The 25,197-nt window shown below is 46.3% G+C and overlaps 1 protein-coding gene across 1 annotated transcript in view; it reads left to right on the top strand.

Moving 5' to 3' along the window:
- Positions 1-24,002, top strand: part of NDUFA10 (NADH:ubiquinone oxidoreductase subunit A10) — a 29,762-nt gene extending 5,760 nt beyond the window's left edge. Inside the window, exons 5-10 of the mRNA XM_084209736.1 lie at positions 76-197; positions 1,678-1,757; positions 5,213-5,267; positions 8,793-8,878; positions 13,917-14,025; positions 23,414-24,002. Of these exons, the coding sequence (XP_084065862.1) occupies positions 76-197; positions 1,678-1,757; positions 5,213-5,267; positions 8,793-8,878; positions 13,917-14,025; positions 23,414-23,482 (521 nt within the window). The 3' untranslated portion in view covers positions 23,483-24,002. The remainder of the gene's footprint in view (positions 1-75; positions 198-1,677; positions 1,758-5,212; positions 5,268-8,792; positions 8,879-13,916; positions 14,026-23,413) is intronic.
- The last annotated feature ends 1,195 nt before the right edge of the window (positions 24,003-25,197 follow it).

Genomic DNA, 25,197 nt, shown 5'->3' with positions numbered 1-25,197 from the left:
CTAAACTTGCTCTGTGAGCCCAGAAGAAGAGCCTGCAAATACAGACATGGGGAATGTGATTTGTGTTTTGCACAGGCCTTGATCACTACAAAGAGGTCAAGGAGATCAGCATTGCTGAGTTCCTGCCACCCCACTTGGTCATTTATGTAGATGTGCCTGTCCCAGAGGTGCAGAAGAGGATTCAATTGAATGGCAAGGTAATTTGATCTCTAATTATTGCCTATTTGTCTCTTGTCTTTCTTGTTACTTGTCTCTCACAATTGCTGCCTGTGGTGTCTGTTGCAATCTCACCTTCTGTGGGAGTCCTGTGGGCTTTGCTGCTGAATGCTGCATCTGAGGAGCTGCTTGCCCTCTGAGCTCTGAGATCTGGGTGGTGGTGGTGACTCTGTGGGTATTCTCATATGCTTGCAAAAAAAAAACAAAAAAAAAAGGCAAAAATCATCTTTTTTGTGTGACTGCATCAATGTGTTGTCATTTGTGCAATGAGAAATTGTTTTAAGAGCAGGTGAATTTTTATAGGTGGCTGTGTAGCTGCCACTTCAGGAGCTGTGGGCAGGTGATGTGCTGCTTGCAATGCACTTAGAGATGATATATTCCTTTTTCCTGAGTGCCAGGGGCCCAGCTGGGCTCCCTGGCTCCTGCTTCCCAGTTGACTGCTTCCTCACACCTCTGCTGGGGTTCATGTGTGAGTCACCTGGGATCAGCAGGTTCACTTAACTCCCTGAAATGCAGCAGATCACTGCTGGGTGACTGCCTTATTGAGCTAGTCTTGGCTCAGGAGAGCTGTAGGGGGCTTTTGGGGAATGACTAATCTAAGTAAGGTTTGTAATTTGGGGGTTGGTTTTTTCCCCCTCTTTTCTTTGGTACTTAGATGTGTGTTTGTGCTTGCAGATGTGTTATGAGGATTCAAAGATGTTTGTCTTGTCTTCTTGAAAGGCTATGGGAAATGCAGTTGAACTCTGGAAAACCTGATAGATTAAAAGACAGCTTTGATTTATTAGAAAAAAGTTCTCAATTAAGAAGTTCTTCAGGTATTGGGAGAGCCTGTGAGTTCTTAGCCCTTCTGAACATGAAAATCAGTGGCATTTTGGAAACCTCTGGACAGAAATTGCTGATGTAGCTTGTGACTTTTTGGGTCAGTGGCAGTGCTGAGCTCTGTAGGGCTTGTTTGGGGAACATAGGGTAGATCAGAGAAATTCCTGGTGTTTTGCAAATGTGGCATTGAAAGTCCACTGTGGGGAAAGCAAGCTGGTTAGCAGCAGGGATGATATCCATGAAATTTCACGGGAGTTTGGAGTGGCTGTTTGCCCGTGCACTTGTCTGAAACTGTGGAAATAGGTGCAATTTTGGCCTCCTTAAGGAAAAGGTGGACTCAGTCTTCTGTTTTCTGGGTGGCTATTACAGCTCCCTTGAAGGTGTAGTTAGCAGGGATGACTCAGTCCTTGGATAGCTGGGGGTTGCTCCAGGTATTTCATGGCATGTAAGGAATTCCAGACACTCCAAATCACACTCTTAATTCTTTTAAACTTTCACTGATGTGCATGTGGTTCACTTGGATGTTTGACTGCTTCTCACAGAGTGAGCCCTTGGCAGGTGGTGGAGCAGACCTTGGAGTCTGTGCTGGTGGGAAAAGATAGAAATATAATTCCACAGCTTTTTCTGTTTGTTTGTTTGTAGCCATATGAAAAAAGTGTGCCTGCTTCCTATCTCCAGAGCATCGAGGACGCTTACAAGAAGACCTTCCTACCAGAGATGAGGTGAGCAAAGCAAAATGTTTTGCCTCTTGGGTCTTGGAATAAAAATGTGTGCAAACCTTAAAATCTCTGCCAGTGTCGACAAATCATGTGATAAAGTCCTCCTTGTGCTGCAAGGTACAGTATTGTGCCCCAGTGAAGGGGTGCTGCATTCACAGTATGAGAACTGTGTGAGTGGAGTTAACTTCTGCCAGCCCAGGGGCCTGATCCCAGTGCTGGAAGATGAAAATGGGTTCAGGGGTTCAGGAGTGCTGTGCAGAATGCCACAGCTATGGCTCTGTGTGTTTGCACAACCTGAGGAGTGTGTGATGCAATGCAAGCTTTTCTCAGGCCTTTTTGGAATGCTTTAGGGCTTTTCTCTCCTCAGAAAGTCCTTTCAGTTGTCACAGGATCCCAGAATGGTTTGGGTTGGAGGGACCTTAAAGCTCATCCAGTCCCACCCCTGCCATGGGCTGGGACACCTTCCACTAGCCCAGGTTGCTCCAAGCCCTCTAGGACCTGGCCTTGGGCACTGCCAGGGATCCAAGGGCAGCCACAGCTGCTCTGGGCACCCTGAGCCAGGGCCTCAGTGCCCTCCCAGGGAACAATTCCTTCCCAATATCCCCTCTAACCCTGCCCTGTGGCAGTGGGAAGCCATTCCCTGTGTCCTGTCTCTCACTGGGCTCCCCTGCCTTCCTCTAGCTGGGAGGCAAGAACATGTGCCCTGTAAACCTGGGATGAATCAGAGCTTGCCAGCTCTCCAGTTCTGATAAAAGAGCTCTAGGAAAATTAAAATTGTTCTAAAAACTTAAAAGCAGAATTATGGTCCATCATAATTCTGGAAGAGAAGCTCTCAAAGGGTATCAGATGAATTAACTGTGAAAGTTGTGGTGTGTGCAGGAGGCTGATATAAATCAGAGTAGATTCCCTGGTGCTTTGTAGCCTGCCTGTGTCCCTCTGGTGCTTGCTCCATCTCCCCAGGTGGATCAGTGGGTGGCTCTGCCAGCTACTGAAGTGAGTAACTCAATATTGAGCTTGTCACTCATGCAGGCAGGGCTTGGTGGTGTCACAGATGCTCAGTGGCCTCTCCTGTGTCCCCACAGCCAGCACGTGGCTCTTGGAAGGGAATGGGAAGCGTTGGGAATGTCATCCCCTGAGGGCAAACTGCTGCAGTCACTGGTGGGGAGCCAGCTGCTGCTGTTCTCTGGAGCACATCGAGCCCCACGTGCATCTGGTGGTGTTCAGCCAGGCTGAGCCCTGAATCCTGCTGTGATTTCACCTCCTTGCCCTCGGTGTGTGCATGGTCAGTGCCCCTGGTAGGCAAACCCCCTCTGCCTGGCACGCTGGCAGGGGATGGGCTCCCAGCAGCCTGGCACTCTGAGCTGTGTGGTGTTTTCTGAGACCCCTGTCGAAGGGGGGAAATGATGAATCTGACTCCATGTTCTCAGAAGGCTCATTTATTCTTTTATGATCTATATTATATTAAAGAATGCTATACTAAAGAATAGAGAAAGGATACAGACATAAGGCTAAAAAGATACTACTGAAAAACTTGTGACTCTCTCCTCAGAGTCTGACACAGCTTGGCCATCAGTGGTCAATAAGTAAAAACAATTCACATGTTGGATAAACAATCTCCAACCACATTCCAAAGCAGCAAAACACAGGAGAGAAAAATGAGATAATATTGTTTCTCCTTTTTCTCTGAGGCTTCTCAGCTTCCCAGGAGAGAAATCCTGGGCAGAGAAATTTTTCTGAAAATATGATGGTGACAGATCTGTGTCTCTGTGTCCTGGCTGTGGGGAGCTGGGAGTGTGTGAATCCAGCTCTGTGCACCTCGGGACCTCAGGGTGGCTCCAGTCTGGGGTAAATGCAGAAGCCACAGCTGCCTTAACTGTTTGTTTGGTGCAGGGGGCTGTGTTCATGCCTCTTGGTCTGCCTAGTTTGATTCCCTGACTCCTGGTGATGCCCAAGTCTGGTCCAAACAGGTTAAAAGGAGGGGTTATAGACTGCTGAGCAAGCTCTTGCATGCTTTCCATATTGAAGTTTGTTTGCTTGTTCCTTGAAAAGCAGTTTGTTACTGGGCAAAACTCCTGTTATCTTGTGCTGTTTAATTGGAGCAGCCTGAAGCTGCCTGAAGTAGTTTATAGTGGTTTTTTTGTTTAAAACTGATGCTTTCTTTCTAGTTATGAATGTCTTTAATGTTTTTGTTGCTAGTGAGATTTGTGGGCTGGGTGCTGTGGCCGGTTCTGCCTGGTGATTTGGAGCAGTGTTTGGGTTCTGTTTGACTTTTCTCTTTTCCCCGAGCAGAGCCCTAAGATTGGTAATGTTCTCTTTCATATCCAACACTGCTTCCCCTGAGCAGCTGTTTTCTCTTAAGGAAAGCTCTGATAATCTGCAGAGTCACTGAGCAGCTGTTTTCTCTTAATGAAGCCCTGATAATCTGCAGAGTCAAATCAAGAGATGGGATGAAGTGATTTGATGGGCGTTGTTGAGGCAATTGCTGGTGTCAGGCTCTGCTGAGGGCTGACCTCTCCCTTGGGCTGATATTGAGGAGAATTCTTATTCCAGGTGCCTGCCCCATGCCTGCAAGTGTCCAAGGCCAGGTCCTACAGGACTTGGAGCAGCCTGGTATGGTGGAAGGTGTCCCTGCCCATGGCAGGGGTGAAACAGGATGAGCTTCAAGGTCCTGTCCCACCCAAACCATTCTGGGATTCTATGAATTTTTCTCCACGCTCCTAAACTTTGCTGGGTGATGTTTGATTTAATGTCCACATTGGGTGGCTATTCCAGGGCCTTCAGGTTTTCCAGCTGGACACAGCCATGGCTGAACGTGGCTGAACATGTGCAGTGTGAAAGGTTCATGCAGGAACTCCTGTTGTGGTTCTGCTCTGCAAGTGCCTTTTTTCTGAAGGCAGCTGACTGATTAAAAAACAATCTTCTAACCATGAAACATTACCTTTTAAAAATGTTTTTACGCTTACAGATTGTGCTGCCTGCATTTGTATTCATTCAGCTAACTCAACCTGAGTAAATAGTGATAAATGAATGCATTCTTCACTGGAGATGACTCACAGCTAGTCATGCACTATGAAAAAGGAAAATCTACCACAGTCTTGGGCTAGAATGAAAATTTCACTTATTTTCGAGTAGATTGGGCAGTTGTAATGGGGGCAAGTATCCACTTTAATTAAATGAAAACAAATTCACATGTGTAGTTTTTAAATTTTTTTTTCAGCTGAAGGTATGTAGATATCCAAGCCATTTGCCCTTTAAAAGCAACTTTCAGCAGCAAAGGAGCAGCTCACAGGTGCAACAGGAATTCTATTGCAATAGCTAGGAGCAATCTAAGAAATTGCAATGATTCTGGTTCAGTGTTTATACCTTTTAACAATTTCTGTTTCATTTCTGAGCGGGGTGGGGGGGAGGATGGCTAGAGCAGTTTTATCAGGGGAATTCAATTTCTGTGTTCTTTGCAGTGAGAGCTGTGAAGTTCTGCAGTACACAGCAAGTGCGGCTGAGGATGTGGAGACCGTAAGTTTTGCTTTCCTGGGAGTCAGTTTAAAAGATTTCCCTTAGTTCAGTGAACTTTCCCCCTCATGGAGGGTTATTGGCAGGGCAACAGAAACCTTTTGCTTGACCATTATTGACTTTCCTCTCTAGCTTTTGTTCCTGAGGGAAAGAGCACCAAGGTTTTTTGAGACTCTGGACAGGTTTTGGGCCCATTTCAGTTCTAGGGATAGGTGTCTGTCATTAACAGCAATATGATGTTAACCGGATAATAACAATCCTCCATGGAAGCTTGCCAAGGAATCATCCCCAGTTGGGAGGAAGGAGAGGAGACTTGCACATGGGATGTCTCCAAGGGCTTTTTGGGACCTCATCCTAATGAGGTGAAATTTTTACCCTACTTGTACACAGTCCAAACTCCCTCTCCTCCTCTTTTATGTGCAGTGTGATCTTGGCAGAGAGTTGAGGTATATATACATATGTGTATATATGTAGCCTGTACCTCATTAAGCTTATTAGCATATTCAGAGCATGCATTTTAATATTTAGGTGCCCCTATCAGACTAAAATTACATTTTTGCCTGAGGTGTCCTTCAACATTCTGGTTATATGACTGTGTGAAGCAGAAAGTATTGATAAGGAATTCCCTGGTCCTAAAATTAACACTCCATTTTCCCCCATAGGTGCACTGCTGCTTGTCTCTAGGCCTTTTGTTCACTTTATAAGAGCAGGGTTGTGTGCTACATTCTGGGTCCTCTGCTGTTATGGAAGGATTTTTGGGTGCTCCTGCACTTGATAATAAAAGTTAGCATTAATAACCAGTAGACCTGTGGGACATTGTGGGTTTATACCCCTAAAAAAGAACTGGTGGCTTCAGTGTGACAGCAGATAATAAATAGAAAAAAAATACACAAAAAAACTCAGGCTGAAATGAACAAAAAAGCTGAGGTTGTGATGTGAATATAGAGAATCTAGAGCAATTAATTTGTTTGTTTCTGGATAACAACATAGAAGCAAGGACAGGAGTTGAGAGCTGTGGTGTTTCAAGATGGGTACTTGGTGAATTAAAGGAAAGTTGGGATAGGGGTTAAATGCCTGTTTTTTCCCTGTCCTCTTCTCTGGACACATCTCCAACTGGTCAAAATAAAGCAGGTTGTTTCCTCCTCAGATGTTTTTGTAGTAAACCCCATTGCTAGAGATTTGATTTTAATCCTTTAAATCAGGGTTTAAAGTCAGTTAAAGCTCTTATTGTTCAAGGAGCGACTCTCCTGAGCTCTGCAATCTTGTCATTGCTCTAAATAGGCTCATCAGATGCTCCAGTGGAGTCCTTAATTTGCTTGGACAAATCTGGACTAGGGGAAGGATTATTATTTGGAAGTCAAAGTATAATGCCACAGAATGATTAAGGTTGGAAAAGACCCTGTAAGATTATCCAGCCCATGATGTTGTCATTGTCATTGTTGGGTGTTGGTGGTAGATAACTGATTCTTGGAAGAATTCTGTTGTTTTTTCCCCTTTTTCTGTTCACATTCAGTTTCCCTTTGGGATGACACAGAAGAAATTTGGAAATAAGGGCTGGCAGGAGGGCTTTGGCTTGTAAGGTGTGTGTTTACACAGGTGTATCCTCTTGACAGAGAGCAGTGTTCATTAGCCCACTCCAATCTGTTTGCTTAGGGATTTGGGAGCTAAATTTTTTTATGGCCTTATAGTTTAATAACTTTTGGTTTGCTCAGAGCACACATACACAGCTTGGAGATGATTTTTTAAGTGTCCCAAAAAGGTCAGTTGGGGTTTCCTGGTGTAATTAACTTTGGTTGTGGTGGCTGAAGGGGTAATGAGTGCTGAAATGAGCTTCATTAGGATGTTTCACACTTGTTTAGCTTGAGGGTGAAACTGGGAATACAAAGTTAGCTGTATGTTTAATTTCTTTTAAAGCCTTGGATATTTGCTGATAATTCCTGGGTGGGTGCCAGAGCATTCCTTATAAATTAAGAATTTGTTCTTCTGTCCTGGTTGGGAAACTGATGCCATTGTTAAGGAGCTGCTGGGAGAGAGATCTTCTGATGTGATGGTAACAGTGAGCAAAACTGATTTGAATACAGATTCCTTCCCCCTCTGGCATATTGTGAGCCCATTGTAGCAAGTCTGATTAGTGCTGTTACCAGGTTCAGAGTTTCCAAAGCTTTGCTGTGGAGTGGAGAGGGAATTGCTTTTGTTCAGTTTGTCAATTAAATAATTCAAAGAAATAATGGCTGTTTGAGCTAACTTAACTTACACCTCTTGTCCTCTTATCTTGGAGTTATGTTGCAGCAGTTTGTGCCTCAGAAGTGTTCATTCACTCATGTCCAGATAATTATTTCTTACCATGAAAATTCTGGTAAGAGTGGATCTTTATAGTCAAAGCTACTTTGTAATAGCACTTGGTTATTGTTTTTTAAGTGGTAATAGATGGGATGTAGTGTTTGCAGGGAACAGTTGCAGTGCATTTAATGTAAAGAATTCAAGGATTTTTCGTTTATCATTCTGTCACTTCATTGCTGATGTGCTCACCTGTCAGTGGTTGGCAATGTGCCATGAGGAATTTGGTTATCACCTCAGCTTTATCCTTTCCCCATGGAAAAGGTCTCTGGAAAGGGATGTATGGAGCTGTAACAATCCACTCCTTCCCAGACTGCTCCAAGGTGCTGTCTCCACCTCATCAGGCACCTGAAGTGCATCTTCCTGACACTAGGGCTGAGCTTTCCCTCAGTTCCAGGCAGCCAGGTGTGATAAGCAATTACCTCCTGGAGCAGCAAAGATCTGTTTTCAAGTGGAGCCAGGCTGTAAGTGAAGCTCAAACCAGGGATTGATAAGTTTGGGGATGCTGAAGGAGTGACTTGCTGAGCTGGCATTGCTTATTTGAAGGGTTCTGAGCTGAGTGTTACCTTTCCTTTCATGCATGGGTGGGTCCTGGTGGCTGGTGGAATCCTGAGCCCTTGGACTCCTCTCTGCAGCTCCTGAGTTTTCCAACCTGAAATGTGCCTTTGTTTCTGTGCTGTGAACCACACAGCACTGAGGCAGATGCCACACCTGCTGCCCTGCCTGCCTCAGAGAATATGTCACTGAGCCTCTTTGAGAATAAAACTGACCCAACTGTATTTTTGTAACAAAAACCACTTAAATTTAGACTTACCTCCATTTCCCCCTCATTCTCCCTCGGGGTGAGGTTGTACCTTCTTGGCTTTTCAGCCCCAGTGGCAGGTTAAGGAAGAATGGCTTGGATCTGGTAAGAATTTGGCAACAAGGCACCTCTCAGGCAGTTGGTTCCTTGCCATCCAAAGCTGAAAGCACAGGAGGTCAGGAGATCCCCAGGTGTGTGCCCAGTGCTCCTGGCAGGGCTGCAGCCTCCAGGAGGAGAACTGGGAGATGATCCTGTTATCTCTAGACATTTGCCTTGTTACCACAGCTTCAGCAGTGAAGCCTTCCTCATTTGTCTAAGAACCTGTTTTGATTATTTCATTGATTTTTGGACCAAAGGACCCCTTAGTGAGCTTTCTTTTCTGATTCCAGGTTATTGAAGACATCGAGTACCTGAAGTTTGACAAGGGGCCATGGGTGGAGCAAGATGATGTTTCTCTCCATCACTTGAGACTTTTGTAAGTGTGATGTCATCCAGCCACTGAGCAATCAAATCCCAGGGAAAATGGTCAAAGCCATGAGTTTTTAAAAGTGGGGTTATATTTTGTAATATTGGTGCTTGCACTGGATTGGGGTGTAGCATTTTTGCTGCTGATTGTTGAGACAAGAGACTCCAGACAAGTTTAAGAGTGGTTTTTGTCAAAGATCCTTGTCTGCCCAGTTGGAAGAGATCAGACTCAGACACTGGAAAATAACTTGTTGGAATAGAATTCAATCTGATTTTAATAATTCTTTGCAAATGCATCATGTTTAATTTGTTTATATAAAATACAAAGATGTAAATAAAGAATATGGCTGCACTTGTAAGGCTGTTAATACCAGAAGTGAGACAGGCTCCCCATTTTGCTGCAACTTCATCTCCATATTGAATGTGTAGGTGGAAATTTCAGTATAGTTACATTTTTAAAACAAAATGTAAGAGTTATATTATTTTCATTATTTCCTGGTCATCTCACAAGGTTAACAGAAACACAGATTTTTAAATTGAATACGTGCCCTTAAGTTTGTGCCTTTGTGACAGGCATCAGAGAAGCAAGTTAAACTTTTTTTGCAGAGTTGTGATATTTCTTGCATTTTACTTTTCTGTGCTGTTACTTCAAATGTCTCCTAAAAATAGAGGTAATGCTCCTATTGTATGGTTTTTCTATCAAGGAGTGGAGATAGATTGCAGAAGAGCAGTGCTGGATGGTGTCTGAGAGGAACAAGTCATGATTTGGGTGCATTTTATGTGTCAAAGATGAGGTTTCTTTGTGTAGCAGTTGGAGGATAACATCTGGTGACTTGGGCCCTAAAAAATTATTACAATCAGATTTCCTTTGAAAGAGGAAATAAGTTGCTTGTTTTCCTGTGGCTCTGCACTACCAGTGCAGGTATTGGGAAAGAATTGTTAATTGGGATGAGTAGGAGGGAGGTGAAGGAAACCTTACAATTAGAGAAGTGTGTTAAGATACTGTATAAAAATTCTATTTCACAGTTTTAGAAGGGAATAAATTGCTTAAAGGATTCAATTTTTCATTGAACCGTGGAGGAGGGTGAGTCTCCTGCACGAGGCTCTTGTCACTGTAGGTAACAAGAAATTATTTATTCTTTTAGCAAAACCATGGGGTTGTTTGAAGATCCCACAATGCAATAAGCTGCTTATTTAAACCACAAAATCATAAAATATCCTGCATGGAAGGGACCTGCATTGAGCCCAGCTTTTGAATCTTTGTGGTTTGCTTTTGAATCTTTTTTTGGGCTGTCAGAGCATGGATAAAGGGGTGACAGCACATGCTGTGCCAGTCTGGAGCTCGTGCTTTGCTCGGCAGAGTGAGGGAATCCTGGGCCATGTCTGGGGCAGCCTGGAAGAGCCTCTTTGTGCAAGATGGGACACGGTGACCCCAGAGGGGCAGGGAGCCTGCTGCAGGTCAGCTGTGCTGCATTCAGTGCCCAGCCCAGCTGTGAGCCCATGAGCACTAAAGGTGATGCTTTTCTGCCTTTTCCCCATGCCCAAGGAGCCCGTGGTCTCCACAGACGGGCAGGTGTCCCGCGCCATTCCTTTGGAAAGGGATTTTCCTGCGGGCTCTCCCTGTGCTGCCTGTGTGCTGGCACATGCTGCCCTCTCCTGGGCGTTCCTGGCCGGCTCCAGCAGCCTTTTAGGATCCTTTAGGTTGGAAAAGCCTTCTGAGATCCTGGAGTTCACCGTTCTCCTTGCCCTGCCGAGCCCATGTCCACAAGTGCCACACCCACGTGCCTGTGGAACACTTCCAAGGACAGGGATTCCACCTGTTCCAATGCCTGACCACCCTTCCAGTGAGGAAATTTTCCCTAATATCTAATCCAAGTTCTGCCCTGCTTGGTTTTCCCTCTGCAGTTGCTTCCTCTGCTGATCTCCCAGCTCTTGGGGCTGTCAGCCCTGCAGTTCTCTTCCACCCTCAGCTTGTACCAATGTCCCTGGGGGACAGGGAGGGGTGAGCAGGACTGAGGAGAACTTTTTATTGCACTTTTTATTTATAGGGTGTAATGCATGGAGACCCCAGCAGGCCTCTGAGTGATGAATGCAGCTAATCAAACTGGTGAGCCCAGCCCATGGGCAGTCAGTGGCATAATGATCCCTTTTATCTCCCTGCCCTTAGTGCTCTCCCTTGCCCTGACAGCGTGGCTGTGGGACCTTGGGGAAAGGTTAAAAATGGCTGCATTTGTGGCTTTGGAGCTGGAGGTGTCTTCCAGAGGATGTTCTTCACATCTTCCCTTCCTCTCCAGCTGCCTAGTCCAACAGAAACCATTCTGGCTTTTTAAATGTCTCAGGGAGCTCCTCTGCTGCCACTGCACTGTCTCAGGCATGTTTTTATCTGGGCCCTTCCCAGTGACATTTGTCTGTCTGCACATATTGCAGAAAAAATGCATTTGGGAGGAGGAGCTGCAAGCTGGGTGGCCTTGCCTGTGTTATTGATCAGCTCGTGGAGAGAACTTGCTGTGCTTGTTGCTTCAGACAACTGCAGAGCTCCATCTGATCTGTCCCTGCAGCTCCTTCAGAACCTGGCAGTGAGGGACAGAGAGCCTGCAGCTCTGCTCCCCAGTGTGGCTTTGCCTGGCAAAGGGAAGAAGTGTCCCTGTTTAAATGGCTGATTGCAAGCAGCAGGACTAGAGGGGCTGGCAAGAGATGTGTTGGACCTGGCTTTGAAACTTCTGTCATGGAGACTCCAAAAGTCTCATCAACTATTAATTGTAAAACTTCTGGTGCTAGAAGCTATTTTCTTTAGCACCTTGGTTCTCTCTTCACCATATATCCCAGGATCCCAGAATGGTTTGGGTTGAAAGCGACCTTGAAGCCCATCTCCTCCCTCCCCTTGCCATGGGCAGGGACACCTTCCCCTATCCCAGGTTGCTCCAAGCCCTGTCCAGCCCATCTTTTTGCTGCAGTTGAAACACTTCTGTGATTTTTTTTCTTTGCAGTGGCTTTTCTAGATTTGAAGAGCTCTTGTTGCACCTTCTCCCCTTTTCTTGCAGACCTGCTTTGTTTTTGGAATTTTTTTTTTTTTTGTTTGAGTGTTTGCTCACCAAGGGAGTGGCCGTGCCTCACCTTGGCCGTGGCATATCTGTTCTACCTGGCTAAATGAGGGAATTGGAGTCCCTTTGGCAGAAGGAGGAGCATTAATTTCCTCTGTCAACATAGAACTTATCTGGAATGGTTTTGTGATGTTGGCTTTTAGGCCAGTGAATGCTTTTAGGTGTCTCTTGTCACTTGAGTTTTTGTGACTATGCCAACATCAGGCGTTGAGAAATCACAGCCCAGGCTATGCAAACTAAGGTGGTTTTTGTTGGGTTGCCTGGTTTATTTATTTTTTTCTAACCAGTTTCCTTCCCTTACCCACCTTGCACCTTTGGCAAGGTGCTGCATGCTGAGAGCTCCTTCAGGAAGGTCTGGTAAAGGGTCAGAAAAGAACAAATGGTGATCATTTTCTGCTGGGGCACAGAAAGAAAATGAAAGAAACATAAAAGGTGTCTGTAAGTGCTTCCTGCTGAGCAGGGAATTAGTCCTGGCAAGCGGCTGGGGTTTTGTGGTTAGACATTGTTGTGGCAGGTGTCTTTGGGTGTGCTTTTGCTTAGTATTCCAAATTATTTCTGAAGGTGCAGAGAACATGGGGAGGCCATCAGTAGTTTTCATTATTTTCTTGTGCAAAGAAGTTTTGGGAGCAGCAAGTTTGTCATTTGGCACTTAACTAAAATTAATTGTGCCTGGGATTTGTTCTTTCCAAATGGCCACTTGGCTGAGATCTGGGAAGGAGTGGATGACCACAAAACCTTATTTCTGTGTGTGATGTTATGCTTTATATTTGCCTGGACTCCCTTTTGTGCCTTCCAGCGTGTGAAATACACATTTAATGTTGTTGAAGTTAAATATTGTTGTAGTTTATAGGAAGCGTCTTTGGTGTTGATCCTGATCTTGGAGGCGGGCATTTATCCTCACCTTCTCACCTCTGAACTTCCACTGGGTGATTGTATTTCCTTACAAATCTGTCTCTAGTGGGATAGTTTACAGAGTGAGTATCAGGCTGTTATCAAACCAGTTCACTTGCTGGAACTCTTCACTGCTGGGAGGAAAGGTCCCAGAATTTATGATTTGGGGGTAAAAATAGTTGCTTGAAGATGATGAACTTTGCTTTGCTCAGGGCATGTGCTTGATGTGCATGTCAGTATTTGCTGAGAAATGTAAGTCACTGAAAAACAACTCAGTTTGCAGTTTCTGGTGTTGGATTTAGGGTTTGGTCAGTGCTGACTGGGAAGGGATGTGTTTTTGCCAGCCACGTGCAGGTGGCACTGTCGGCCTGTGGGTAACCACAGGCAGCAGGAGGCTTTCTAGCAGTTTCTCAGGCATTTTAAATTTGGGATATCTGAAGTGCTGGTGCTGTGCAGAGTGGTGGATTCTGAGATCCATCACTGGAGCTGCTGCAGCTTCCTCCAGGTATTCCAAGGCAGGATGCTGGGGGCACTGCTTCTTCCAGACCCTCTCACTGTCTCAGTACTGGTCCATTTAGGATGGGAATTTAGCTAGATAGTGTGTGGCATTCAGTAAAACCACTGGTTTTTACACTGCTTTTATAGAAAGCAAAAAAGCCAGAGGGGATTCATGGAGAAGGGTCCCAGGAATGATGGAGCATGAACCTGGGAGGGGAAATGGAGAAGCGGGAAGTTGGAGCAGGCAAGGATGAGGGGCAATACATCATAGATTTGTAAGGAGAAGGATAAATGTTTGGAAAAGAGCCCAAATCTTTGGAAGCTTTATTTAACAGAAAAGTAACTCTTTAATCATAGAATGGTGATAATGAATCCTAGAGTGGTTTGGGCTGGCAGGGTCCTTAAAGCCATGGGCAGGGACACCTTCCACTGGATCAGGTTACTCCATCCAGCTGGGCTTGGAATGTTTCCAGTGATGGGGCAGGCACAGCTTCTCTGGGTACAACACTTGGCTCTTGCTGGGGCAGGGTGTGACCTGAGTGCTCCTCTTCCCCTCAGTGTGCAGGACAAGGTTGCAGTGCTGGATTCAGTCTCCATCCCGCGCTTCGTCCCCGAGATCACCATCGGCGGCTCCGAGTACGACAGGATCTACTACGAGTACCGGGAGGTGAGTACAGCTGGGGACATGGCCAGGGGACACAGCCAGGGGGCTCCTTTCTGCTGGGGACAGCTGGGGACACGGCCAGGGGGCTCCTTGCTGCTGGGGACACGGCCAGGGGACGTGGCCAGGGGGCTCCTCGCCGCTGGGGACACCCTGCCTGCCACCCTCCTGCCCATTGCCACCCTCCTGCCCATTGCCACCAGGAACTTGTGCATTTTGCCCAAATCCCCACCTTTTTTGAAGTCTAGCTTTCCCCCAAGGGGAATAATGAAGCAAGTGGTTTGTTTCATAAGCTGATTTTTTTTGTTTTGTTTTGTTTTTTTTCATCTTTAGATGTGCACTAAAGGATAAATGGTTTTCATTTGTTTCTGTTTCTTGTGCCCTGATGAGTCTGTGACCCCTGAAATTTAAGAGTCCCTTAACTCAAACAAGAAAATTGGAAACCCATGGCGACTCCTTATCGAATGCTGAGGGAGGGGGTGTTTTTTTAGAGGAGGAATGAATGCTGCCTCGCTTCCCTAAAGTGCTGTTGCTTTAAATAGAGTGTTTCTGCACATGGGCACACATCCAAAGCCTGTTGTGCCCAGTGCTCTCATACACCTCATGCAGGCTCCCACACAGGGTTTTAATTAGCTCCTGCCTTGCTGCTTCTGGAGACAGCAGCTTCCAATCCCCCCGGAGCTCTGCCCTCGTGCTGCTCAGTGGTTCCCTGGCATGGGGTCCTCTCCCCCTACACAGGGCTTGCCTAAGGCCCATGTATTAGAAAAGCTCCTTGGAGAAGTTGTGGAGCTGATGATAATTAATGCTGAGTGGCCAGAGTTACAGGTGAGCCTCTGTTTTCCAGTTGGGTTGAAATCTTCTCTGCCACCAAGCAATCTGAAGACAAAGGGAGGAATATACAATATCAATTGTTAGAAGCCATGATTTGCATAATCCAAATCCTATCATTTTTCTTTTCCTGGTAGTATACAGTCTCTTACTGAGATTAAAATGTAAGCTACAGATTTATGGACTCGTTTGGAAGCTGATCCACCAATGTTTTCTTCTGGAATGGACAGAGTATTCCAATAATTTGTTCCTCCTCAGCTGGCTGTGTAGTGGAGAGGCTTCTGGGTTCACACTGTTCTGCCTCATTTGAGATGTGACCTTTCTAGCTTGTAAAAGGGGCTAAAGCTAAAGGTTAAAGTAGCAGAAAGCATCTGAGGTTATCTATTCGATTTGAAAACTCCCTGGTCCAGCTGAGAAATTGCTCTCAGAATTTCCTTCTCCTTGCTGTCACATTCTTAAATGCAAAACTTCAAGCCCGGGCTCAGGATTTTTGGAGCCCTTCCCTCCAAGAGCTGCCTGTGCTGTGCAGCACAGATTTGAGCAGGATCTGCTGCATGACTCGTCTCTAGCTCACAGCATCCATCTGCACTGCCTGTGCCTTTCTTCCTGAGATAAGAGGGCTTTTTTGGGGCTGAGATGTCCCTTTGCAGTGGAGCTGGGAATTACTGAGGCTGCCTGACACACAGCTAGATGTGACCTCGGTGCTGTGTGCTGAGAGCCTGGGGTGAGACTTCTGAAAGCCTTTTTTCCTCTGGCTGTACAGCAGCACATGCCTCTTTGTGCTGGCAGGAAACTGAGAATGTCCTGGCTCATCCAGTAGCTGGCTGCCAGGGGAAATTTGTGACTTGCCTTGCAGATGTAGCAAAGGGATGCTTGGGAGTGGGAATGTGGGTACCTGGGAAGGAAAGCTGTGCTCTTGGATGGCTCTGCCAGTTAGTTGACAGCTGAAGCTGAGCAAAAACAACCATTGCCAAAATATAATCTCCCTTCTGCAGCCTTGTTTGTAGGCCCTGATTCAGGAAAGTGCTGTGGAAAGTGATAATGTCCTTTGGAATCAGGAGGAGTTGCTTGTTTCAGGAAGTATTCTGTTAAATTTAGGCTACTTTAATACCTCATTTTCTCTCTTCTAAATGCTTGGATACTTGTAATCCTTCAGTGGTGTGGGGGGTGTACAGGGATGGTGCACAATGCAAAAGATGCTGAGTTTTCCTGTTTTCCATCAGCTACTGGAAGGGGAAGCACAAAGCCAGCCCCACCTGCTGTTTTATGTTCTGAGGATTGCATTCTTTGTGCTGAAACTTTGAAGATCTGGGTTGGTTTGGTTTTTTTTTTTTGTTTTTTTTTTTACCTTCCAACTTTGTTTAGCAAATGAAGGGCTGATTTTTTTTTCTCAGGCAAGGCTCCTGTGCAGAGGTGATGGAGCAAGAGGCCAACCAGCACAGGCACAGAGAGCAGATGGGCTTCCAGATTTGGGCTGGGAGGTGGTTGGGTCTGTAAAGAGGGAATCACTGGCCCCTGCCTTGCCTGTGGCTGTGCAAGGATGGTCACACTGTGCTGCCACTTTGGCATTTGAAGATAAAGGGTTTAGGTTTGCTTGTAAGTAAAAGTTTAGGCTGACTTGTAAGTAAAGGCTTAATTATGGGATAATTACAGAAGTTTAACTTTTCCTTGTGGGAAATGTGTGCTTTTAAAGTTGGTGTAATGATGTTTACCACATAAATACAATGATTTGCATAGGGGATTTTTCCCCCTGTAACTACTCCTAAATCCTTGATCTCTCCAATAGGCAGCAAACTGCTGTGCTTTTCAGAGCTCCATGCACACAATTCATGCTGCTTAATAATGGTGGTTTTCAGGGAGTTACAAATTCCAGGTAGAAGCTGGGTTTTGTTCAAAATATTCATTAGAAGCAATGAAGAAGGAGGAGGAACTCTTCAGAGTTCAAGATTTTAGTATGTGTGCTTTTCCACAAAATAATGAGATGGCCACATACAGTTCCCAATACTCGAAACTCACTTTTTTTTTTAAATGTATATCCTCTAAATTTCTTCTGTAAGGGCTCTTTTCATGTGTGAGGAGGTGGCTTTCTGCAGCCTTCTTATACCATGAAGTCCTCTGGCAGGGTCCAGCAGCTCTGCTCAGGCATTCAGAAACTTCTAAGGATGCTCTTCTGGCAAGGGAAAAGCAGCCTTTCAGTCAGGTTCTGTAGATCAGAGATAAGCATGTTCATTCTTCAGGGAACCAACATTATTTTAGGAACTGTCAGACTAGTAAAGGCTTGACTACCCTTTTTTTTTTCCCTTAACAACTGCTGTATCTCTCTGCCTTTCTTCCAAGTGCACACAATCCCCGGGGATAATGCTCCAAACTCCGTGTGCGCCCTGTGAAGCTGGAGAGCTGGAGCACTTAGGCAGATGTGTTTGCAGTGAAGATGAAAACAAATGGCTCTGTTTAATGGAATCAGTGTACTTAAATAATGTGCTGATGTACTTCACACTCCTGCTGCATCTCCTGGAGTGGGGAAGACGGCGGCTTTGACGTGCTTGTGCTTTTCTGTGTACATAAAAGTGCAGCTGTTTGCTGGAATTTGGAGAATCAAAGAATCACAGAATGCTTTGAGTTGAAAGGGACCTTAAAACTCATCTCATTCCCACCCCCTGCTATGGCCAGGGACACCTTGCACTGTCCCAGGCTGCTCCCAGCCCCAGTGTCCAGCCTGGCCTTGGACACTTCCAGGGATTCAGGGGCAGCCACAGCTGCTGTGGCACGCTGTGCCAGGGCCTGCCCACCCTCCCAGGGGAGGATTTCTTCCCAATATCCCATCTAACCCTGCCCTCTGGCAGTATGAGGTGGTCCCTCCTTGTCCTGTGCCATGGAAAGGTAAGACAAGGCTCTCATTTTAATTCCCTCGCTGTTTTCCTTTTGGAAGACTGCTTTTGGAATATAGGGATGCTGAGCATGAGGCAAGGAAAGCTCGAGCAGATCAAAGTCCTGGCTGCTGCTGGGAGGTGCAATCCAGCTCCTTCCACAGCAGCTGCACAGCTCAGCTGCCTTGCCTTACTTCCTCTTTGTGCCCTGCTCCTCATCCTCCTCCCTCCTGCCCCGGGGCTTGGGAATGTGTGGCTGGCAGGGCCCTGCAGTCCTGTGGAGCAGCAAGCAGAGAAGAGGGAACAGGATGGAGGGGAGGGGAGTCCCACACTCTTTTCCCAGGCTTTTAATCATTCTTATCCATAAGGATGCAGCCTTAGGAGAGAAGATCCTCCCGTGTCTGCCATGCTCCAGGCTGGAGGGGTTGCAGGGCAGTAGCTTTGAGTAGTGGAAGCTGAGTCTGCAGCATGAGTCGGCTCTGTCTCACAACCTGACACTGGGTGTGCTGGAAGAGCTTGTGTTTGCAATGGGGAATCACAGCCAGCCCCAAAGGGAGGGTGTTGAGGGAAGGCTCTCCAGGTTTGGGGGGCCCAGGAGCTGCTCTGGCCCTTCTTGGCAGCTGTGGGGCTGAAGGTGGTCCCTGGCAAGCACAGGGTTAGCAGGGCCCTTAGCTCCCCCATCTCTGCTGAGAGTGCAGGGACCTCTTCACGTGAAAAGCTCCAGAGACAGCTAGAAAAGGAATACTTGAGCTTTCAGAAAGCCAGAGTCTGGATCAACAACAGGATCAACTCTTGCCTTTGCAGGAGCAGGGAGCTTAGGATATCTTTCCTTCTCCATGTTTGCTATCGTTGCCATAGCTGCTGCCTTTGATAGAACCTTCTGTTTTCTCTCTCCTGCCATTTTTTTCTTGGCTTGATGAAGCTTTCATTCTTTTTAGGATCAAGATCTCCTTTCCTATTCTGTTTTAAAGGAGGTGTTTGACAGCTGTAATGCCCAGCCCTATCTGCTCTTGAATCCAGGAAGGAATGAAAACAGACACACAATAAATTAGAAGAGGCTTCATTTATTTTTTTTTTCTGTTTTATCTCTGCAGAAATATTTTTAGCCCTTTCTAAAGTAACAAAGTGTTGCCTTGCTAGGTATCAGTAAGACCAAAAGAACCTGAGGAATAACAAAAACCTGGGAATGACAGAGCTGTTGCTCAAGGATACCTGGATCTCTCCTCTTCCCACCTTCCCATTTCTCTGCTCCCACCAATCCTGTCCATATGGGGAGAGTGTGAGAGCATCCCCTCTTTAGGAACAGGCAGCTTTTCCACTCTGCTTGTCCTCAAAAGCATCATGGACAGTTGGCAGGGATATCTATCCCAGAAGCAGTAGGGGAGGAGCCTGACAGACCTTGTTGCTGTCTCAAATCTTGGGTTTGGTGGTTGTGTCTCTTTTATTTTAGGTGCTGTCCCAGGCACTGGCTGCCTCTGTGAATCAAAAAGACAGTCAAATCTCACTGACATTAAAGTAATCCATTTTCAACTTGATAGTCTGTCCCTGTGAAACACTTTATGTGGGAACACATCCCCCTTTCCCAAACCCCTCTTAATCCCATACCTGTGGAGGGATGTAATCCCCAGGGTAGATCTCTATTAAATTAAAATTAATTGGAATATAATTTAATAGAGGGGCAGCATCTCCATGGATCTTACACTGGGAAGTGGAGTCAGTTTGAGGTGTTTAACTGTGCTGTGTGGCTTGGATTAGTTCCTTGGCTTTTCCCTGTACTCTCTAGTGGATAACTGATCCTCTTCTGGGCACTTCTCTTTCCAAAGGATTTTTATTGTCTGTTTTTTTAGTGAATGAATGAAGGGCACGACAGCAGTCATTGAACAGTTTCAGCAAACTGGAATTGTTTTAGCCTCAATTCAGCAAAACTTTTGGGTGCTCTTGTTTTTTGGGCTGCAATGGATGTTAACAGCATTGAGGGTTTTCTTTAAGTAAGGAATGGCAGGAGTGAGGCTGTAACAAACATCTGTGCCAGGCCTTTGGGAACCAAGCCATGCACACCTCAGATGTGTGTTTGGAGGGGAAATCATTCCCCTTCCCTGCTTTAGCTGCTGCTCTGGAGCACAGGATCAGTGGTGTTGGAGACTGAGTCCAACTTAAACCCAGCAGTGCCAAGGCCACCACCAGCCAATGTCCCCAGGTGCCACATCCACATGGCTTTTAAATCCTCTAGGGATGGGGCTCCTGGGCAGCCTGTGCCAAGGGTGGCAGCCTTTTCCATGAAGAATTTTCCCCCTAATACCCGATTTCCATGTCCCCTGATGAGTTTTGGGGCGGTTTCCTATTGTCACTTGGGAGGAGAGACTTTCAGCCTCCTTCTGTGTAGCTTCAGAGAGGAACCAAAGGTGCAATAATAAGGAGTAGTCAGGAGCCAAACCCCCCCAGAATCAGCCAATACCTGCAGCTCCATGTTCCTAGATTGTCTCAGATCTGAGCTGTGTGCCTACAGCACTGTCAGCCCTTTGGAAGGGAGGATTTCTCCTGTAGGAAGGAGGAGTCTGCTCCCAGCAGGGATGGCAGGGCTGTTACTGTGGCTGTTCTAAACAGCCTCGGGATATTGATGAATGAGCCTGAGCTCCCAGAGCAAGGACTCTGCTTTTAAGTGCTCTTTGATCAGTGCTGCTCCAGGCAGGCTATTTATAGAGCTCCTGGAGCTGTGGAGCCCAGCCATCAGCACGGAGCAGTGCAGGAATAGAAGGCAATAATGGCAATTCTGTTTGTTCCCCAAAGGCTGGAATACAAGGCAGGCTCCTCAGCAGCCTTTCCGGGTGGTTAGAGCCCTCCAGAGCTCTACCTGCACGTGCCTGGTGTGGAATGATCTGGAGCCAGCAGCTGGCTGGAGCTGCTCGCTGCTCTTCCACAGCCTCTGCTACTTTATAGGGCTTTTCATCATGTTTATACTTTCGACAGGCACTTCTGTGGCAGGTTCTTCATTTAACTGATGAGAGGGCCTTGTTTTTGTCTCTTTTCCTAATGCTCTTTTAAAGTTGAGCAGTTTGATGCCTTTGAGCTGGCTCTACCTTTGGGTTCAGCTCCTTTCAGGAGTTCTGTGCTCTTGTGTGGTGGATTTTATCCCATCCCTCTGGAAATAATCCTCACTGCCAACTTCTGGGCTCTGTGGAGTGTAATGCAGCAGGCCAAGGCTTCATTCTCACTCAGTTTCCATGGAGTGGAAAAATCTGTTCCTTGGTGACCTGGCAGGAGCTCAGCCTTGCCTCCTGCTGCAGGGATGTGGGGGAGCTCTTGGGGCTGCCTGGTGGGACCTCTGTGATCAGAAAATTGTGGAATGGGTTGGGTTGGAAGGGACCTTAAATCTCATCTCAGCCCCGCTGCCGTGGGCAGGGACACCTTCCTCCACCATCCCAGGGTGCTCCAACCTGGCCTGGGACACTTCCAGGGAACTTGGACTGCAAGAGAAGGTGAATATTCAGGTGAATATTCAGTCCCTCTCTGTTGTCTCAGCTGCTGGCAAGTCCCACAGAGCTTTTTCCTGTCTCCTTTCCATCATCTCTTGCAGCCAGGCTGCCCAGCCTAGACAAACCCAGCAGCCTCAGGGCTGCTCCCTGATTTCCATTCCTGCCCTTGTGCTGGCCAAGAGCAGCCTGGGAATTTCAGCTGGGTGCACTTTGGAGCACCAGCCTACCCAGAACCAGCACATCTTCCTCCTTGCTCTGCATCCCCACATCTTCCCTGGTGCTCCTGCCGCTCCTCTCTGCAGAATCCTGCCCTGTTCCAACCGTGCAGCTCCTTTACTGCAGTCACAGCTGGAAAATGTGGGATTGGAAGAGCAGAGTTTGCCAAAGTGGCCTGTGTCACTTGTGCACAGAGCATCAGCTCCCATCCTCCTGCTTCCTAGGTAATATGGGAGTTGTTTACTTCCCTCTTCCATTTTTTTTTCTTTTTTTTTCACTATTTTGAAAACTTAGCTGTAACAAATCCCCAAACTCTCCTGCCTTTGCCAAGGCCCACTGTGAATGATGGAGTTATGGATGAATACTTACAACGCTTGCTTTGATGTCTTGCATGTCTTTAACCAAAGGCACCCAGGGAATTTGTTTTGGACAATGAATTTGAATTCTGTTGGGGTTGATATTGTAGCTTTTTTAAGAGGGCAGATGTACCCAGAAACAAAACTGTAAACTGCTGTATTTTCCCAGAGATCTCCTGTTGCTTTAATAATCTACTTATCTGGGAATCTCTTCAAGTATCAAAGGGCCAATTATGTGCTGCCTGGAGAGGACCAGGGAGAGCTGTTTTTGTGTCACAGGCTAGTCACAGGAGGTCTCATGTCCTCCCTGGCTCACTGCTGGAAATCCATGGGGCAGAGGTAGTAATAATTTATTTTCATCTCCCATCTCCTCTTTGCTCAGTGGGGGGAACTCTCAACAGGACTGTGTGGTTTCTGCAGATGTTTAGACAAGACATTAATTGAAAAGCCTCAGAAAAACTGCTCACAAATGGTTTGTGACAAGGCAGGGTGGGGAGCATCTTGTGGAGGAGGTCAGGTCTTGTTTTTTGACATTCAAGTGAATATAAACACAGTTCCCCTTCCTCAAAACAACAGGCTTCATCTTTTATTAAATAGTTCATTTTTGTGGCCTGAGTAGAGATTTTATCAAGACTGCATCTTGCTTCTCTCTACAGGGGCAGCTCTCCCCGACAGGATCCTCTTACATGTTTTTTTGGGAAGGAAAAATCCTCAGGACAAGTCTGGGGTCTTGTGTGAAACCAGTGTTTGTTTGGAGACAGAGCAGATGATCTGTGCTTAATTATTTGGAGAGGCTGCCAGCAGATAGCTTATTTTTAAAGGAAGAGTTTGATTACAGCATCTTTGCTGCCTTCAGCCTTTCTCACCAAACTCATTGGTTTTTTTCTGGTGCTTTGCTTCTCAGCTCCAGTACTGGAGCTCAGAGGTGTTCTGTTCCATTTCTCTTTGGTTCCTGGAGGTAGGAATGCATGTTCTGGAGGTGGATTCTGCTTTTGGAACCAGGATCTCACCATCTCTGGCTTTCTAGGTTGTGGTCAGTACCCTCCAAAGGGTGCTACTTCAGCACTGAGTTCCCAGGCTGCTGCTTAGGTCCCAGGATCCTTGAAATTTGGGTAAAGGCTTCAAAAATTGTTGTGTTTTTCCACCAAAAAGTGGTTTCTGACTTTGCTGATGAAGGCAGGCAGATACTGTTTTTGCTTTAATGAAGATAAGTTCAGCTCTTGAAGGCTAAATCTGCAGTTTCATTTGAACAGTTTAATTTAACGTGGTAATTAACTCAGTATCTCATGCATGAAGTGTTTCATATATTTAATAATGCGTGTGCCTATTTTGGAATGACATTCAGTTCCTCTCCTCCATGATACAGTTAGGGGAGCCATCTCATTCAGGCTGGGAGGTGCTGGATGAATCCAGGTGGAATGTGGTGCTGAGATCATTGGTCTCATTTTCATACATCTGTTATGGTTTTTGTATAGTGGTTTTTGCAGTCCCTCCTTCACCTGCCCAGCTCAGTCTTTTCTGAGAGCCTGATTTTTCTGTAAGTTTTATCATTACAATGTAAAAGGAGTATTTTGTGTTCTGTAGATCCCACGAGGCACTTCAGAACTTCGAGGGGAGTGGCCAGAGTTCTGACTGAGCTTTCTGCTTTCTTTAGCTCCCTGGGCGCAAGTTCAGTCCAGGCTACAACGCTGACGTTGGGGACAAGTGGATCTGGCTGAAATGAAATCCTTTCCTGCTGGAGCCCTGGCCAGGATGGACCACAGGACCTGAGGGAAGAGGAGCCACCTTCAGTGCACCTGCTCCACATCACTTGTGGAGCACCAAGGAAACACTGCTTGAATCATTTTGTGTCCCCAGCAGAAGGGAGCAGACTCCCAGAAGGAAAACCACTTTATTCTGGTTTGTTTTTCCCTGAGGAACTCAGGGATGTTGGATAGTCAGTGTGGGGGAGATAGCTAAGGGAGCTGGGGCAGGCTCAACATCAGAGCTGAATTTTCTCTTCCTCAAGACTGTGGCACATTATTATCCAGGATTGGTGTTGTTCTGCTGATTCAAGAGAAATTAAACCTGTACCCTCCTGGCTCTCACAAAGTTAATTTCTTATTCTGTCATGTGTGGTTCTATGAGGTTCATTAGAAGCAACAATGTGTTCTGAAAGGCACTGACTGGACCTCAGCAAAGCATAAAAAGTTCACTGAGAGATGGAAATAAGTTACCTCAATTAATACAGCAAAAATCTCTGCTTAAAATCCTAAAAAACAGTACAACTGCTGGCAATTATTTTGACTTACAGCTTCTTGCTTTGGTTCCACTATAGAGTGAAATGTTAGTTGGGTCTAAAAGACAAGTGTAACTATTATTTTTGCAAGTCCCTGAAAGTCCAAGTTGGAAGGGTTTTTCTAAAAGAAATTATTCATTTAGTATAAGTCACAGGAATGAGGTACCTTGGCATTGGTTCAAGCACCACTGTCCAGATTTAGGCTGTAGTTAATTTTGCATTTCCAGCACGGGGCTCACTGCTTCAGTCACTGAGGAAAAGGGCTGCCAGGCATTCCAGAACTTAGGGCAGTGCCTTGGAGTCAAGCAGCCAAGTCCTGCTTGTGCCTCTTCCTGTATCAAAACCAGAATGGGGAGTCCCTTAATGAGAGCCTGGGGGCTGCTGAGAGGTTGGAGGAGGAGCAGTGGGACACAACTGGGGCTCTTTTTGCTGATCCTGTGGCATTTTGTTTGTGTTTCATGTCTCATCCATCTGTGCTCTGGGAAGGGATGCCTGAATTCTTCAGGACTCCCAGGCAGTGCAGTGAGATCCTGAGCAGTGTGAGCCTCCTCCACCTGCCCAGGGCACCATCTCCCAGCTCTGAGGGCTGTGGGGATGAAAGAGCACCTGCTGTGGTTTGAGCATTCACTGGGGTGCAGAGCAGCTTTAGGAGCCTTCCCCACCCCTCTAGCAGCACAGAGAGCTGAGCTTTGGACATAAGAGACTTTAATTCCAGTCAGGAAAAGCAATGCTGGCTGTGGTATGACAACATGCATCTTAAACACACTTTTAAAATGTTATTCAGACTTTAACTCTGCTTTAAAACTGTTTATAAGCTAAATCTGTGAAGGAAATAACTTTCTCTCCCCTTGCTGTAGGAAGGAGTGCTAGCTTTTCTCTTCCCTCCTCTGTGTTTTTCTCTTCCCTCCTTCCCACTCCAACACCTCAAGAAAAATCTCTTAGCAAACCAGCTGTAAAGATTTGGGTTTTGGATGCTATGCTGTGCCAGTTGGATGGATCCATCTCCAGTTCTTACTTAGATTGAGGAAGATAATACAGCTCAAGTCCTCTCCATGCTTCTGTGTAGGGGCATGTGTGAAACCATCTGCAGTCTGTCCTCTTATCCCAAATTCCCATTGCCTGGGGTTTGCCTCTTGCCTGTCCTGTCCCGTGCTTGGCTC

This window comes from Fringilla coelebs (assembly GCF_963513975.1).
Source record: "Fringilla coelebs genome assembly, chromosome: 7".
In the NCBI taxonomy this organism is placed as follows: Eukaryota; Metazoa; Chordata; class Aves; order Passeriformes; family Fringillidae; genus Fringilla; species Fringilla coelebs.
The sequence above is the reverse complement of the archived record's forward strand: the minus strand, read 5'-3'. Positions and strand labels throughout refer to the sequence as shown.